This window comes from Rutilus rutilus (genome assembly GCF_951802725.1).
Source record: "Rutilus rutilus genome assembly, chromosome: 12".
NCBI classification, from domain to species: Eukaryota; Metazoa; Chordata; class Actinopteri; order Cypriniformes; family Leuciscidae; genus Rutilus; species Rutilus rutilus.
Genome location: NC_140217.1, coordinates 12,600,049 through 12,618,286, shown reverse-complemented (window position 1 = coordinate 12,618,286; position 18,238 = coordinate 12,600,049). Strand labels below are relative to the sequence as shown.

General features: G+C 38.4%; 1 protein-coding gene across 3 annotated transcripts in view; it reads right to left on the bottom strand.

Moving 5' to 3' along the window:
* The window catches only part of stk11ip (serine/threonine kinase 11 interacting protein), a 62,241-nt gene that overhangs the window by 25,793 nt on the left and 18,210 nt on the right, over nt 1-18,238 (bottom strand). For all 3 annotated transcript variants that reach the window (XR_014629406.1, XM_084426090.1, XM_084426091.1), the window contains exons 17-22: nt 8,339-8,507; nt 7,184-7,338; nt 6,774-7,089; nt 4,018-4,118; nt 3,203-3,300; nt 204-382 (exon numbers count right to left, since the gene is read on the bottom strand). Coding sequence is in view for 2 of the 3 variants with exons in the window: in XM_084426090.1 (XP_084282216.1) it covers nt 204-382; nt 3,203-3,300; nt 4,018-4,118; nt 6,774-7,089; nt 7,184-7,338; nt 8,339-8,507 (1,018 nt within the window). In the remaining variant the exon portion in view is untranslated. The remainder of the gene's footprint in view (nt 1-203; nt 383-3,202; nt 3,301-4,017; nt 4,119-6,773; nt 7,090-7,183; nt 7,339-8,338; nt 8,508-18,238) is intronic.

The window sequence follows — 18,238 nt, the reverse complement described above, 5'->3', positions numbered from 1 at the left end:
TCTAAATCTTGTGTAAACTATTCTTTTGCTTTTATCCAGTTTTATTAAACAATAATTTGTCATGTTGAACTGCTAACCAATCAGTCAAACAGCAAACCTGCTAATTCATTCCTCACCCAACATTGTTTTTAATAAATTTTCTTAGCCAAGTCTTTGCCATTTGTCATTTCCACAGAGCAAGAGCATGCAAAAGGAAGCCTTGCCTGTAAGCTTGCTGAAGAACAATTTGCAGCGGGCACTGTTTCGCACTAGTAGTGTGTACGCTGCTGCCCCCTCATCAAACTCCAGATGGATGCTCTGAGAGCCCAGACCCACCTCCAGATAGCTGAGTTCACACAACCGATGGCTTTCTCTTTTCCGCAGCCAGTCTGAGGGTTGCCCACTGCATCAGGAGTGAGAGACAGTTAAAGAAAGGGATAGGGAAAATGGAAAGAAAAGAGATTATATATTTAAATCAGATGAATTCCCTTTGTCCGTGAATTTACAGATAAAATAAGTTAGTGGAGATTTAAAGCAACACTAAAGAACTTTTCCTCTTCGGTCCCCCTAGCGGTTGGAAGCAGAATTGTCCATTACCGCTGTTGTAAATAATTTAGCCTACCGCAGCCTACTGTCGCACGCACGCTCGCTGTTTATCCAGCACTGGCTTTGGAATTAACGATGTCCACAGACAAGGTAGAGTATGTTGCATGATTTTATGAAAGTATGATGTATTGCAAAATAATAATGTATTGTAAAACCAAAATAGTGACTATTGTAACGCTTGCCGTAAAGCAAGTCAAATTTGTAGTTTCTTATGTCTCATTCGAACTACAGAAACGCTACTCATCTGACAAACTTGTAGAGTGCGGTTATAGCAGACATAGGGCCGCAAAGCTAATGCAGAAGTGCCTTTCACCCTGTTACGACTTGATGAACCACTGAAACGATTTTGGAAACATTATTTTAAGGTAAAAAAAGTTATTTAGTGTTGCTTTAAACCTTAAAGGGTTAGTTCTCCCAAAAATGAAAATGATACCATGATTTACTCACCCTCAAGCCTTCCTAGGTGTATATGACTTTATTTTTCAGCCAAACACAATCAGAGGCTCAAATATCCTGGCTCTTACAAGCTTTATAATGGGAGTGAATGGTACCATTTTTTTGGAAGCCCGAACAAGTGCATCCATCCATCATAAAAGTAATCCATACGACTCCAGGGGGTTAATAAAGGCCTTATAAACTGTAATCACTAGCTTCTGGATAACGGCCATCCGCACGCTCACAAGAGAGTCGAGTTCTGGCGAATGACGTAGGCATAGCGTAAGCTTAGGTGAGAGTAGACGCCTCTCGCAGTTCAAACAAATAGGGCTGGGCAACAAACTCAAGGCCCTCCGACATTTCTCTTAAATTCTAATTTTAGACTTTTGATTCATGACCGGTGTTTTGTTTATTTCTATCCTCTGAACTTCCTCAATACGTCATGCGTTGGGTCAAGAGTTCACTCTTCCGCCGGAACTCGACTCTTTTGTGAACGCGTGGACGGCCGTTATCCAGAAGCTAGTGATTACAGTTTATAAAGTTATAATTCTGGATATTTTTCTTACAAAAACGCATTGCTTTGCTTCAGAAGGCCTTTATTAACACCTTGGAGCCATATGGATTACTTTTGGTATTGGTACTTTTGGTAGTGATGGATGGATGCACTTTTTTGGGCTTAAAAAAAAGGTGTCATTCACTCCCATTATAAAGCTTAGAAGAGCCAGAATATTATTTTTTTTATATAAATCCTATTGTGTTTGGCTGAAAGAAGAAAGGTGTCATATACACCAAGAATGGCTTGAAGGTAAATTATGGGATAATTTTCATTTTTTGGTGAAACCCTTAACAAACCCTTTAACTAGATTTGCATTTCCTGAACATGCAGCAAACATATAGTGTTAAGCCGGTCACACACTTGACAAGAAGCCCCTCGCAGCATTGTGTAGAGGGTGTGACGACGCACAGGTATCCAATGCCATCATTGTGTACTTGCATTCAAAACTGAATTTATCGCTTTGAAGGTAAAAGTTAATTTGATGAGTTTGAAGTTTGGTGTATGAAAAACAGCGCAGCAGTACAAACTGAACTTGTTCAAGCTTCAAACTTGTTCAAGCTGACATGTCAAAAAACTCTGTGTTCAACTTTTAGGACAATCTGTGTCACCCACCAGACATTTACAATCTCGAGTGTTAGGTACATTAAGGTTTTTTGCTTCTTCTAAAATGCTGCGTCAGTGCTGCTTTTTCATTGTCATGACCAAGTGTGCACGTCCTGAAAAGTGAATCCAAAGCATTTTGATCGCCCTCTGGTGGCTGGCTGCAGTATAAGTCATAAACCCCACCCTCTCCATGTAATCGAAAATGAGTCAAATAAAAAAAATTCCACTTATCACACATATGTATGTTCAAGTAAGTTTAGTTTTAGTTTGTTATTTGATGCTATAAAAATGTGGTGTAACGTCATGATAGACTGCTGTTCTTGCGATTGAGTCTGCGGGAGCAGGAGCGAGTGGGCGGGATCTTGATAATGCGGATATTTTGGCTTCATTTTTCTACAGTGGAAGAAAGCCGAGATGTGTTGTTCATCTTTCTTTACAGTCTATGGTCATGACACTCAGCACAAATCTTTTTTCCATCTTATTTTCTATGTAAGCTGAGAGTGCTGATATAACAATCCAACAACACTGAAAAATCCACACCACCTATACACAGACTGACAGCCTGTCAGAAAAAGTCCCAGTGATTCTCTCCAGATTACTCTTCTAGTTGCTGTCATACAACAATTCATTATACATTTGCAATCATGCTGTTTTCCCCCCCAAATATCAGCATGGCTGTGGTTACCTGTGCAACAAGGCGATGGTGACATACAGAAATACAGCCTTCTTATGTCAACTTGCTTCAATGTATATAAATTAAAGCCAATTTGGCACTAATATATGCTGAGGATACTGATTAGGTGGAGTGGATTGGATATTGCACCAATTACATTTACCCCGCTTACACATAAAACTCACTAAAACATAATAAGGAAAGCATTAGTGTGTTTTTTTCTAGACTTCATAATACACCTAAAACACATACATACATAATACACATAAAACACCTACTTAAAAGTTGATTTTAGTGAACAATAGTTAGTTGCACTTTCAAAACTGAATAAGTTAACAGAAGTTGCTTACTCAGATTGTGAGGTGATTTCTAAGATGTAGATGTACTGGTCTGACACAACCATGAGGGAATGGAACTCCACTGCATCTCCAAACTTCACAATGGACATCTGAAATCAAGTGAAACCACAAAAAAGGTTAATACAAATAATTACAGCTTCTAAAAAATGCTGAATGAAGCACTTAGAAATGCAGAATTTATTTCAAACACTTGTAATCACGACTAAAAACTTTTCAAGCCAGTTTGGTATAAATACAAAAGAATGCAATTAAGTAGTTTGCTGGAGTGCATTAGAGGTGGAATGATCGTATTTTAAGCGTTACCAGTACTTTGGAATTTGAAATGAACAAAGGGAAAGACAATGTCTCTAAACTGTGAGAGAGCAAAAGGCTGGTGTGGAGAGAGTGTATTAAATCAATTTAATCTCATGATCCTGCTGTGGACTTCCTTATGAGATTGTTTCTTTGGAGAAAACCAGGTGGCTAAGGCAGAGGGCACCCAGAAGGGGCCAAAGGGGCAAGTTTGAATATATTTAGAGTGCAGGATACCAGTAAAATAATGAAACTACACTGAGAAATTCATAGTTCACAATAAAGAAATGCACCCATTTCATCATCCATACAGATGACGACTTTAGCCAGCATGTGAACATGTGGTTCAGCATGTGATATGGTGGAATGTGGACTGTAATAAAGTAGCATAAATTTACCTTCATGAATAAAGGATCTAACATGGCTACTTGGTTGCATTTATTTGTCTTGCGCTATTCCCAAGACTATTTTTTTCGGTTCATGTTCATGAGGGCAAAGTAAACAGGTTATCTTGCCTTTAAAAAGCAGCGAAGCTCCTCCTCTCCCCCAAACACTTCCACATCCAGGAAAAGCTGGAGCCGATGGTCTACTGTCTCTGACAGCAGGTCAAATTGACCTACAATGAAAAGAATTATGATTAAATCCCTCAATGGGATAAAAAGGTAAAGGCTATTGTGCCAGAAAACATCAAACTATGACAGCATACCTGTAATATCAATATAATATCTGTAATTCTAGCTATATCTATACACTTGGTTAACATGGTTTATGGCCAGGAAGGTCTGCCATATTGGGTATTCACTTGGCTTTATTGTCTGGTACTAATTTAGTGTGTCACATCTACAAACACAAGAGGAAAATTAACTTCTTCTCTCTATAGTTTAAGTCATCTTTACAAACAGTTTAAATCAGGGTATATGCAGAGTTTTTAAAATCACATGTAAGAGTTTAAGAAATTTTTAAGACCTACATAAATAAAATTAATTCTGTACATCCATGCGGAACAAACCCATGCAATCACAAAATAGCATGTTTTTACTTAACTAAATAAGCTGCAGCACACATTCAAATGCAAAACAAGGTAACTGCAAATTTAAAATACTTAAGACATGATTTATTCAATACGTACTGAAGATGGTGGCACTACAATACATTTGAATCAGAGGTCAATCGATATAGGTTTTTGCTGATTCGATAACAGGGTTCCTGCAGGTTTCAGTTAGTCTAATTTAAGACCTTTTTTAAGACATTTTAAGACCATAAAGATTGAAATTTAAGACCTACACGACGCATTGCCAAAAAAATATTCAAATCAAAGAATTCATTTTATTTCAATGAATTCAGTAATTGAAAAAGCATTAACTTAATTTACAGATAAAGCAATCACATTAGTAACCTTCCAGACCCAACAACGTGTGTCAGAGAAAAGAACAGAATCAGATATAATTTTTTTTATAGAAAATTGTACTTTGCATATTATAGGCCTACTGTAAAAAACACATAATTAGTTGATCATAGTTGATCATAACTAGAGATGAAATGGCATGAACATTTAATTTAATTATTATAGTGCCAAAAATTACCAGTTATCACAGAATCCTGTTCAAAAAGTACTAATAGTCAAGTCAAGTCAAGTATATTTGTATAGCGCTTTTCACAATACAGATTGTATCAAAGCAGCTTCACAGTATTAAATTAAAATAATACAACAAGGTTTGTTTCTAGTGGAATTTATTGATTGATAAAATTAAATTAAATATCCCCAAAATATCCCCAACTGAGCAAGCCAAAGGCAACAGTGGCAAGGAACCCGAAAAACTCCATCAAGTGACCTAATGGTGTCCTAAAACTCCATCAGGTGACCTAATGGAGAAAAAAAAAAACCTTGGGAGAACCCAGACTCAGTCGGGGGCCAGTTCTCCTCTGACATTTATGGACTAGAGGCCGGATTGTAGTAATACTACACAATGAAATCAATTCACCAAGTTTTATGTCGAAAAACACCAAATAACAAATAAAATTAGCATCAATACACACTAACATAAACATTAAAATAATACGATTAAAAATGATAGCCAGATTTTAAAAGTGTCTTGCAACATGTTATATACTAACATGTACAAGTTCAAATAAAGTTGACAAAAAAGGTTTTTATAAAAAGATAAACCTCACATATTTCAGACTTTAATTTATCTTTTTTGACTCAATCTTTTTATAAAAAATGATTTACTGACATTTACAATACAGTTTAGCTTATCTTTTATTATTAATAGTAAAATTCGGTCCGATTTTCCCGTGGCGTCTGTCGTTGCTATGCAACCATGCACTGCTCTCTCCACAATGACTAAAAAGTTTTAGTGGCTAATGGATTTCCACCGCCGAAAAACACTTGCTGTAGCTCTGTTACAAGATTTATTTACGGAGAAGAGAAAAACACCCGTAGTGTTTGGGTGCACCCGCATCCTTCATGTCTTTTTTCATGTCGCTGCGCCTGGAAAAAAACGAGCGCTTACCGCGCGCCTACATTTGAACGAACTTGAGCGCGAAAAAGACGCGATATGTGAACTGGCTCTTGGCGAGCGACTTCGATACTTTTTTGCTACTTTGTAATAACTTTCTGCGGCCAGCGTTTCTGGAAATGAACGAGGGTAAAATCTTTTTTAAGACCTGACTAAATGAAATTTAAGACCGCGGATGAAAATCTGGCTGTTTTTAAGACGTTTTAAGGCCTTAAATTTAAAGTTCAGAATTTAAGACTTTTTAAGACCCCGCGGGAATGTGTTTAAAGAGAGTCAATAACCAGATTTTTTAAACGTTCTAGTAAAATACACTACTTTTAATTAACGTGTTAAATAACATTTTAGTTTTCCTTCCTGTGATAGAACAGCACATCATTGCCTTCAGTTTAATTGTGGAGTTTAATAATCACATTAGGACGTATCACGATTCCTGTTTTTCCACCCACAATTTTAAGATGATAATTATCTAATTAAAAAAATGTTAATTAAGATTATTGTTATACCTTTTAAGACTTTCTATGGCCTTAAATTTGATCAAACTGAATTTAAGACATTAAGACTTGTTCGTTTTTTCAGTTCTATGCAATTCAAATGCCATTCCTAAAACAGGCCTAGGCCCAATAATTACAATGTTTTGTGTTATTTCAAATAAAAATGTGAATCTGTCTTTTTCCAGGGTAGTTTCATCTTCTTTAGTTTCTTTATTTTTCTAACCACCCTACTGATCTTCATCCCCAGAGTGGACCACCTACCATTGCTGGATCCTTCTGTGTGCTTAGGTGACTGTTGGTCCTGATGTTTTTGATAGCCGTTGTAGCAGGAGTTGTCAGCGACCTTCTCTTTAAACCCCTCTGAGCTACCCTGCATCTGTTCATCCGTAGTGCTGAAGTTGATTAGTTGAGAGGTTCTCTGGTCATCCAATGCCTCATTTTGACTGGTCAAACAATTGGACAGGAAGCTATGGGCTGTATGAAAGTAAGCTGTGGCTCCCTCTGTGGAGGCCTCTGAATGCTGAGTCAAATGGAGGGGGCTGCCACGGGATAGCAAAGACTGTCCTGGGACCAATGCCTAGAGGAATGAAGCAAGTCAAGTAAGTGGAAAGAGAATAGTCATGGAGAACTGTCATGAATAGATCAAGCCAAAAGACCATACAAACCCAGACCTTGTTGCGAAGGGGAACGACAGGGTTGTCCCTGTCATCAAATGTAAAGTATCTGGCATCATTCTGTTCCAATGGTGTACTGGTGGAAGGAGCTGATTGGACAACCAACTGAACCACATGATCGCTATTGCACTCTGAGCAGATGACAGTACAACCTGTTGAAAATAATAAAAATCACATTAAAAAAATAATAAGGTAAACAAATAAGGTATACAAAGATAAATGCTCATGAGATATCCAGTCCATATAATATAGTTTAGGCATTCAAATATGGCAGATAAAAAGAAAATCAAAGAGATGTACACAGAGTGTTTAACATGCTCTTTCCTTCAGATTTATTTTAAGAATGTTAATGCTTTTAAAATAAACACCTTCACTGATCTCTGCCCCCATGCAGAATCAACTATGTGTTTGGCCCAGATGATCTGCAGGACGCCAAGCAAACAGACTGAAAGCAGCTGAACAAATGTCCTAGAACCTCTGGTTTGCATGTTTTAAAACTATGCAGTGCTACAGAGGAGGATAAACTGTGTTTCAAACCAGTCATTAAAAGAAAAATGGCCTGCAAGATGTAACAGTGGAAAAAAGTAAAACTCTATTAAGTGGGTTATGCTGAAAATGGGTCATATGATAAAATTATTGGCTCAAGTCTCAAGATAAAGCGATCACACCCAGTGCTTGGCTACCATTCTGTATTCATGAAATTCTTTAGTGAGACATTTTAGCCAGGTTCAGTCATGCTCCAACAAGATGATCACCCACTTACGGTAAGTCAAATTCATGTTTTTTTTTATTAGCTTTATCTTGTACTGAAAGCTGAGATAAAAAAAAAAAAAAAGAACATGACCTAAAAACATTCTGCCATGCTAATAACCAACATAAGTCAAATGGTTTAGCCTCAACCACCATGGCACATTAGAATAAGGTGTTTAATTGCAATGAGGTGGAAGTAACCAATGTCATACTAGAGATAATAATTGTAATTGTTTTAATACAGTACTAGTAAGAAGTTTGTTAAAAGGTTTGTTAAAAGGTACATGTGTTTGAGCCGCTCCCTGGAATGTTCTGGCAGGAGTATAGGTCCGCCTATCCATCAAAGGCCTTGCTCATGAAAAGGAAAAATTAGGATTAGGATTTTTAGGGCCATATCCTTACTGTCATTCCTTAGCTCATCCAGGTGGCTCAGGCTGTTGTCTGACTCAGTGGCTGGCTGGCAGAACTCAGCTTGACACTTCAGGCACTGTAGCCAAACTATCTCTGGTCTCTCCTCATCCACTTGCTGCTTGTTTTCCTCCACAACTCTTGAGAGAACCACTGCTAATACCTGAGGAGACAAAATTCTCATCAACTCATCAAAACCAGTCAAAAAACAGGATAATATAAAGTTAATTAGGTAACATCACATTGCTGTAAATTCCACGCATGCTATTTTGTGGGAATGTGTACTTAAAAAGAACACGTTGTTGTCAGATGTAGATTTGGTATAAATCAACCATTTCAAATATTGCAAAGGCTCAGGTTGCACAGGTTGTGAAATAGTCAATCACACAGCTTATGGTGGACCAATCTGCAAATTTGAGGCCAATACCGATCACTGATATTTTAACACCAAGGTCGACAGATACCAATAACCAGCATTTATCCTTAAAGGGGAACTTTTATGCAAAATTCACTTTTAAAAGGTGTCCACAATTAAAATTAACATTAAAGAGGTGTGTGAACTCGCAAGTACAATGTCAGGCAATGTAATTTGCTCTGGTCCCCTTCCTGTTCTCCGGAGTGATGAGATAGTTAGTAGATAGTCCTCACTCAATGGCTGGCTGTCTAAGTGGTGTCCGCAAAATAATACAGAATTCATAGACAATTGGAAAGGTTTTTGGGGCAGACCTGACCTGTTGAAAAGATGGTATTCATCCCTCCTGGGATGGTGCTGCTCTTCTCTCTAGTAATATGGCACATAGTCTTAAAGCTCAAACATCAGGGCTCCAGACTGCGACCATTTTTACTGCCGGTGCGACCAAATATTTATTTAGGTCTAACTGGTGCGACCACAACGTTGCTGAGCAGTGAATGCAAACAAAATGAAAGCGTAACGAAAACGCGCTCCTCATTTATGCTTCACGGACCGTTTATTAGTTCGGACCAATAATAGACAGCGCAGCGCCCCGAAGTTGCCAGTCGCGGGCTGATCTCGATCACGTGATACTGTTACTAGGAGATCCAGACTCTGGAGATCCAGTGAAGAAATCCATTGAATTCGCCTCAGAATTAATAACATCATCACTGCGAGATCCAGTGAGAAACATTCCGATTCGACGCAGAGTTCTCTGTTATAAACCATATCAGATCAAACAGTGCTGACGGCTTTAGTCCACAAATCAGCAACATTCACCATGGATTTAGGCTAATGTAGTAACTCTAACAATAACTATGGTATTGTGACAGAAATAGTCAAACGCTTACAAGTACTACACATCTTTTTGCAGCACTTCAAAACTATAACATCATATATAAATGTTATTTTTAATGTGATGACCAACACATTTTTTGTTCATACTTCAAAGATTGTCCTAAAACTAAAAAAATTAAGATGTAGGGAAAACTCTTATTTAAACACTTATTTAAAAATAAAAATAAACTCAGAGAAACTTTTGATCGTACAAACTACAGATCAGCCACTGAGCAGAAAAAAAGTGTACAGCAATGAAGGGGTGACACTCTAAATAAAAAAAATAAATAAAAGGTGGAGAAATCATATCTATAAGCCTCTCTATGTATTTCTATAGGGAGCTATTGACAGCCTACTGGCGTTACATGGCATTGCACTGCCCTTCTCGTTTAGCGCCACTAAATGGCGCTCTTCTCATGTCAATTTTTTTTTTTTCTCTAGATCTACACTCCATTCTAATGGAAAATGTTGTATTTATTGAAAACAAATTAATAAAATTATATAAAAAAAAAATGAATTATATATTAATTCTAATGGAAAAATTGCTCAAAAAATTATATAATTAATGCAAAGTATCATAAAAATCTTTACAAATTCTAAATAAAGATCAAAAAATATTATTGAACAAAAATACATTTCATTGGTTTTCATGGGAAAAACAAAAATTAAACTATAAGGCTTCGTCCCTTTTTGCCCGAAAGGAAGCCGAGAGTGTAGTATTAAAGGAGAACTCCGGGCAATTTTTAAGTTAATCTTGATCGTTAGACCTTTGTGAGTACTGTCTATAGAAAAAAAAAAAAAAACGAACCGGATCGGAGCTTGCAACACGGAGCTGTTACAGCTAATGCCCCGAGCTCCCACTCAGCTAAAACGGCAGTTATGGGGGCATATACATAAAGAGTGTCTTTGTGCCTCTTAACAGACACATAATGCAAATAAAATGTATGTCCAACATGAACAGGGCCCTTACATGACAACAAGATGCGTTTAGCAACTTAGCCATTGTTTAAATTCACCTAAATAGTGTTTTAGACAGCTAGCTGTAGTCTCGCGCTGAAGTCCCGTGGGAACTCAGTTGTAGCCGGAAAAAGGTAAATAGCACACAGTGGGGAGGAGCGTAGTGTGTGACGAGTGATGATCTGAGTTTTTTTTCTATAGACAGTACTCACAAAGGTCTAACGATCAAGATTAACTTAAAAATTGCCCGAAGTTCTCCTTTAATGAGGAAGCCCAGAGGGTTAAATGAGTCCACCACACAAGATTACGGTTATAACCATGAACCTCGTCTGAAAGGCAAAGAGGGAGGTGTTGCTGTATTTTATAGTAATATTTTCAGAATTACTAAGAAGTCTAGTTTCAAATATAATTATTTTGAAGTGTTGGTTCTTAATGTAACAATATATAGAGTAAATGATAAATCACGTTTGAGATTTGTGCTGGCTACTGTATACAGGCCACCAGGGCACCATACAGACTTTATCAAATAATTTGCTGACTTTCTATCTATTAGTTAGTACTGGCTGCAGTTAAAGTCCTAATTGATGGTGATTTTAACATACATGTAGATAACGAAAAAGATGCATTGGGATTGGCATTTAAAGGCATTCTTAACTCTATTGGAGTTAGACAACACGTGTCAGGACCTACTCATTGTCGTAATCATACTCTAGATCTAATATTATCACATGGAATCAATGTTGATGCCGTTGAAATTCTGCAGCAGAGCGATGACATCTCAAATCATTATCTAGTCTCGTGTATATTTCATTTAGCCAAAGCTGCAAAGCCGACTCTGTTACAAATATTTTAGACCTATCACTTCTGCCACTAAGTATTGCTTTATTAATAATCTTCCTGATCAGTTTCATCATCTCAGCATCCCAGATAGCTTAGAATAACTCAATATTGCGACAGAAACTTTTAACTCTCTCTTTTCCAGCACTATAGACACAGTTGCTCCTTTGCGCTTACAACGAGCACACTTAAAGGAACACTTCGACTTTTTGGGACTTTAGCTTATTAACCGTATCCCCCAGAGTTAGATAAGTCCATACATACCCTTCTCATCTCCGTGCGTGCCGTAACTCTGTCTGACGCACCCACCGCTAGCCTAGCTTAGCACAAAGACTGGATGTAAATGGCTACAGCTAGCATACTAATCCCAATAAGTGACAAAATAACGCCAACATTTTCCTATTTACATGTTGTGATTTGTATAGTCACAGTGTGTACAAATAACAAGGTCATATGAGACATAGCCATTTTTTAAACGTTTAAATAATGGGAACTATTTTCTCAGAAGGCGAAGCACTGCTACTTGGGCGGAGTGATTAGCGCAGCACCCGAGAAGCGCCGTTCCGTCAACAAAACCAACGTGACTAACTAGCTAGTAGCGAACGTGATCCGTGATCATGGCTGACTTTGAGGAATTGTCAGAGGATTTTTATTTGGTATCAAACCAAGATCCAGAACTATATCGTTTTGAGCCAGAATACACAGACGAGGAGTTACAAACTTTAGAAGCTGATAGACAAGATGCCGAACAGACTGAGGTCGAGGGGAGAATCAGAACGGGAGTAGCCTACTATTTCACAAACAAGGTCACTGTTTCTCAAAAAAACTACAGTCTACAGTAGTAGTTAGCCTACAGTCCTGAAAGTTACCTTTAGCGCCGCTTATTTGTTACTGGGGCGACAGAGCGCGTTTGTGACAACACAATACTAACATTACAGGGGATACATGGAGCCCGAGAACAACTGTAATAGTAGTGAGCACCCTATTCATGTAATAGTGTCACTAAGGTTACATTACATCTAGCTAATGACACTGTAACAGTAGGCTAGTCATCTAAAAACATAACGGAACACTTACCGCAGCCGCAGGTGATCCACTTTGTCCTGTCTTTACTATCGATAGGATGGCCGTATCCTTCAGCACACGTTTCATGGTCCATGTGGCAAATTCCATTTTTTTCAAAATAGTCGTCCTCAGTGAAATGTTCTGAGCAAACGCGATAGTCCTTGATGATGTCTACAGGTGTGTTTGGATCTATATCCAGAGCAAGTAGCCATTGATTCATCAGGTCAGCGTTTTTTGTTGGAATTCTATGAAACATGGTATTACCTGGTCTCCCCTGTTTATTGTTGCAGCTCTTTACAATACAGCGAACACCCATGATTGTAAACTTTGCATTTACTATCTAGTAATTGCTGACTCTATTACTCCAACTCTGAGCACACTCTCTGCTCCTCACCACGGCGCTTCTCGGGTGCTGCGCTAATCACTCCGCCCAAGTAGCAGTGCTTCGCCGTTTAAACTTTTAAAAAATGTCTCTCATATGACCTTGTTATTTGTACACACTGTGACTATACAAATCACAACATGTAAATAGGAAAATGTTGGCGTTATTTTGTCACTTATTGGGATTAGTATGCTAGCTGCAGCCATTTACATCCAGTCTTTGTGCTAAGCTAGGCTAGCGGTGGGTGCGTCAAACAGACTTACAGAGATGAAAAAGGTATGGACTTATCTAACTCTGGGGGATACGGTGAATAAGCTAAAGTCCCAAAAAGTCGAAGTGTTCCTTTAAGCCCTTAAGAGAGCAGCCAGAAAAATGGAGCGCAACTGGAAGAAAACAAAACTAGAGATATTTCGCATTTCATGGAAAGAGAGCATGGTTGCATAAAGAGAGGCCTTAAAAGCTGCTAGATCTGCTTATTTTCCATAGCCTGACTACGTCAGACTTCTTACTTCCGCTCAATTTCATTTCGCTTCTGTACTCAGTCTGAGACAGCGTAATAGCTTTCCGTTTTCCTCCGGCCTGAAAACAGCCGGCCAATCAACGAACAGAGAGCGGGCTGAGAGCCGTGACGTAGACACTGATTGTACCGTGGATGCGTAGATTTACTTCACATAATCTGCAAAAGTCGTTCACAGCCATGTTCACTCCGGTATTTCGCTCGATGGTTTTGTTTTCGCATCATACTACATGTGTTTACAGTGGAAGTTAGATGCGGCTGAGCATGCGCATAACACACGCCATAACCAAACGTTATGTGATTGGCTTACGGGAACCAATGATTTTAAACTTCAGACAAGCGCCTCCCTGCGAGAAAGAAAACACTTTTCAATTATGCCATGCCAGACTCTGTCTACGAAGCAAAGCGAAGTAGCATAGTTTGGTATTACCAGGCTATATTTTTCAACCCTATTAGAAGAAAATAAACAAAACCCTAGGTATTTATTTGAAACAGTGGCTACGAAAAATAAAGCTTCTAGCCCAGACGTTTCCAAGCAGCACAGCAGTAATGACTTTATGAACTTCTTCACTTAAAAGATTGATAATATCAGGGAGAAAATTATAACTATGCAACCGTCTACTACAGTATCGCATCAGGCAGTGCATTGTAGTCTCCCTAAGGAAAAAATGTATTCATTCATTGCTATAGGAGAGGAATAATTTTCTAAACTCGTTAAATCATCTAAATTGACAACATGTATGTTAGACCCTATACCGACTAAGCTACTGAAAGAGATGCTTCCAGAGGTCATAGATCCTCTTCTTAATATCATTAATTCATCTTTGTCATTAGGATACATACCAACAACTATTAAGCTGGCTATGATTAAACCACTTGTTAAAAAAACCCCGCAACTTCATCCTACAGAACTAGTCAATTACAGGCCGATCCCCAATCTACCTTTTCTGTCAAAGATACTAGAAAAGGCAGTATCTTCTCAACTATGTTCCTTTTTAGAAAGAAATGATATCTGCGAGGATTTTCAATCAGGATTTAGACCGTACCATAGTACTGAGACAGCTGTCATTTGAGTCGCAAATGCTCCTATCATCTGATCGTGATTGTATCTCTGTATTAGTGTTACTCGATCTTACTGCTGCATTTGACACCATTCACCACAACATTCTTTTAAATAGACTCGGAAATTATGTTGGCATTAGTAGAATTGCATTAGCATGGTTTAAATCATACTTATCTGACCGTTATCAGTTTGTAGCAGTAAATGAAGAGATGTCTTATCGATCAAAAGTTCAGTATTGTGTACCACAAGGCTCAGTACTAGGACCTTTGCTGTTCACTCTGTACATGCTACCCTAGGAGATATCATTAGGAAGCATGGCATTCGTTTTCACTGTTATGCTGATAATACGCAGCTCTATATTTCTTCACACCCTGACGAAACTTACTAATTCACAAAATTAACGGAATGCATGGCTGATATAAAACAATTGGATGACTAGCAATTTCCTACAACTTAATTCTGAAAAAAACGGAGATTCTAATTATTGGACAAAAAACGTCCTCACGTAATAACCTAGAATACGGTCTAACACTTTATGTCTGGTCTGTCAAGTCCTCGTCGTCGGTTAGGAACCTGGGTGTGCTATTTGATACCAATCTTTCATTTGAAAGTCACGTGTCTAGTTTCTGTAAAACTGCATTTTTTCATCTTAAAAATATATCTAAATTAAGTCATATGCTCTCAATGAAAAATACAGAAAAATTATTTAATGAACAATTAGTTAATGCGTTCATGACATCAAGGCTAGATTATTGTAATGCTATTATGGGTGGTTGCCCTGCACACTTAATAAACAAACTACAGCTGGTCCAAAATGCCCATATGACCATAAGTATGACCATATTAGCCCGGTTCTGGCAACACTGCATTGGCTCCCTATTAAACGTATTAATCGATACACGATTAAAACGTACAATTAATCGTATAACTTTTAAAATATTGCTGATTACTTACAAAGCACTAAATGGTTTAGCTCCCCATTACTTGAGCGAGCTCTTAACGCATTATAGTCCTTCGCGTCTGTTGCGATCTCAAAATTCCTGCCAGTTGATAATACATAGAATATCAAAATCGACTGCTGGCGGTAGATCCTTTTCCTATTTAGCACCAAAACTTTGGAACAATCTTCCTAACATTGTCTGGGAAGCAGACACACTCTATCAGTTCAAATCTAGAATAAAAACATCTCTTTGGCCCAGCATACACATAACACATTATAGACTTCTATAATTCAATGTTAGGCTGCATAGATTAGATCAGCTGGAACCGGGAACACTCCCCATAAATCCTGATGTACTTGTTACATCATAGGAAGGATGGCGTCTACGCTAATATTAGTCTCTCTGTTTATCCGAGGTTTACCGCAGTCCGCCGGATCCAGGCTGTATCCAGATCTGATGAAGGACCTGCGCCTGGACACGATGACAACGCAGTCTTGAAGTGTCAACCAGTCCCTCCCCTGTTTACTGAAGTCAGCCGGATCCCGGCCGGATCCAGATCAGATGGTGGACCTGCACCTGGACCCATCCATGACGCATCCCTGAGGAGCCAGCCTCATCAGCCCTGTGAAGGCCTCATCGACACGACAGCCATCGGCACTGATCCTCAACAGACTCATCTCCATACCGGCGTGATAACTCCGACTTCCAACCATATGGAACTGGATAATATTCTGAATGTTCTGATCCAATCTGACCTCTAATCTGTAATGCTGCCTGGATCATAATCATACACTGTTCACTCGTTGGCCAGAGGAGAACTGGCCCCCGACTGAGCCAGGGTTCTCCCAAGGTTTTTTTCTCCATTCTGTCACCTTGATGGAGTTTTGGTTCCTTGCCACTGTTGCCTTGGCTTTTGGCTTGATTAGTTGGGGACATTTAATATTCAACAATATTATTGATCTGCCTTACTTAAGGTGGACGATGACGCAATTTTCTTCTAGAAACAAACTTTGTTGTATTATTTTCATGTTATCACTGTGAAGCTGCTTTGATACAATCTGTATTGTAAAAAGCGCTATATGAATAAAGGTGACTTGACTTGACAACCAGCCTATAATAGTAAAAATCCATCAACTCCTTCTTTTTCTAATAATCCCCATAAATCATAAACAGTCTCTCCAAACGAGCGGTTCCAGAAGCCCCGCCTATGACTAGTGATGATCTGCCCTATTAGCATAGATACCACCCTGAGCAGCCTGCCATTACTGTTTCCTCGCTGTCGCAGCTGGAGATATACAATGTCTGCGCCAAATAAAAAAAACATTACAATTGTTGTTATTGGATATATCAATGAACATAAAAGTCTTCATAGACTCCCAGCATCTGAGCCACTGAGGACACAGTGGTTGAATTTCATTTATGAAGGAAATGTGCCGAAGAAAGTCGTTAAAGTGTTATATATTTGCACAAATCATTTCAATCACGATGGACTGCTTCAAAAACGAGGGTCAGTTCAACGCTGGATTTGCACAAAAGTTGTTTCTGAAAGATTTAGATAAACATGACAGTACATGCCAGTCGATGAGTGAACTCCACAACAGCAATATAAATTTAGCATGTGAGCGGAGCGGAGTGGGGAGTGGAGCGGTTATATTTCCTCCAGAGCGGAGAGCGCCTTTCTGAAGAATCCGCTCAGCGCCGCTCGCTCAACCCAGAATGCACTTTGGTGATTTGCTAGTTCAAGACAGTCTATAAAATAGCTAAGCACGAGTGTAGCAATAGGTCATGGAGTTCAAATATTGTTTTTAGTGAAGTTGCAAGCCTTACACATAAATGCACAGTAAAAATCAAAGTTAAGGACGAGCAGGGAGAAGAAATTGAAAGGGAGTGTGGAGAGACAGTGCGAGTTAGCAAAGATTTATATTGGAATCTAAAGTGGCACATTGGCAGAAAGCACAAGGATGTGCTACGCAAACATAGTGCAGCAAAAGATGAGCTATAGGCCTACGATAATAAATTAGATAAATAGGTAAGGTAGCTATTGTGTTGTACCCCACTCTTTATACGGGAAAATGAGTTTTCGCGTGCATATGATATACGCAGTTTTCGTGTGCATATGATACGCACTTTATTGCATGTAATACACACGCATCCCAAAACACTAATCCTACCCAAACGTATAATACATACGTACCCCACACCACTACTAAACCTACCCATGCATATAATATGCACGTAAAAACAAATTTTCGCGTATAAATTGCACGATAAACACAATGCGTGCTATAGAGACGCATTTAGTGTGACCGGGTTGCACCAAGAATTAAGATTTGCTTCCCATGAATTTAAGAATTCGTTCTCTCATTTAGCCTAAATCATGGCCACAAATTAAATTTGTTCTTTGGTTTTAGTAGATTATGGCCACGTTGTTGAAGTAATTAATTATCTCGTTTTATTAAAACAAAGAAACGAATTATTACATCATGGCCATGAACGATTTACTAAACCAGGTAGGCTAACAAATTATTATATAGTTAATTGTGTGTTCGCTTTAATTAAAATGAGGAAACAAATTATTAAAACATGGGTTGGGTGGGAAAATGAATTATGAATTATGGTAATGAATTGTTAATTCGTTATGCAATCATCATATCAGTGCAACTAAAAATAACCTATATAGCCATAGCCAACACACAAATATTCTTTATGGGCATGATAATCCAGATGTGTTTTGTGGAGTTCTTTATGCATTTCATCTTGTTTTTATAGATTTTTTATGTGCCTGTTTTGCAACGGCAGTTATGTTCACGGAAATAAAATAACGAAAATTGTATATACTTTTTC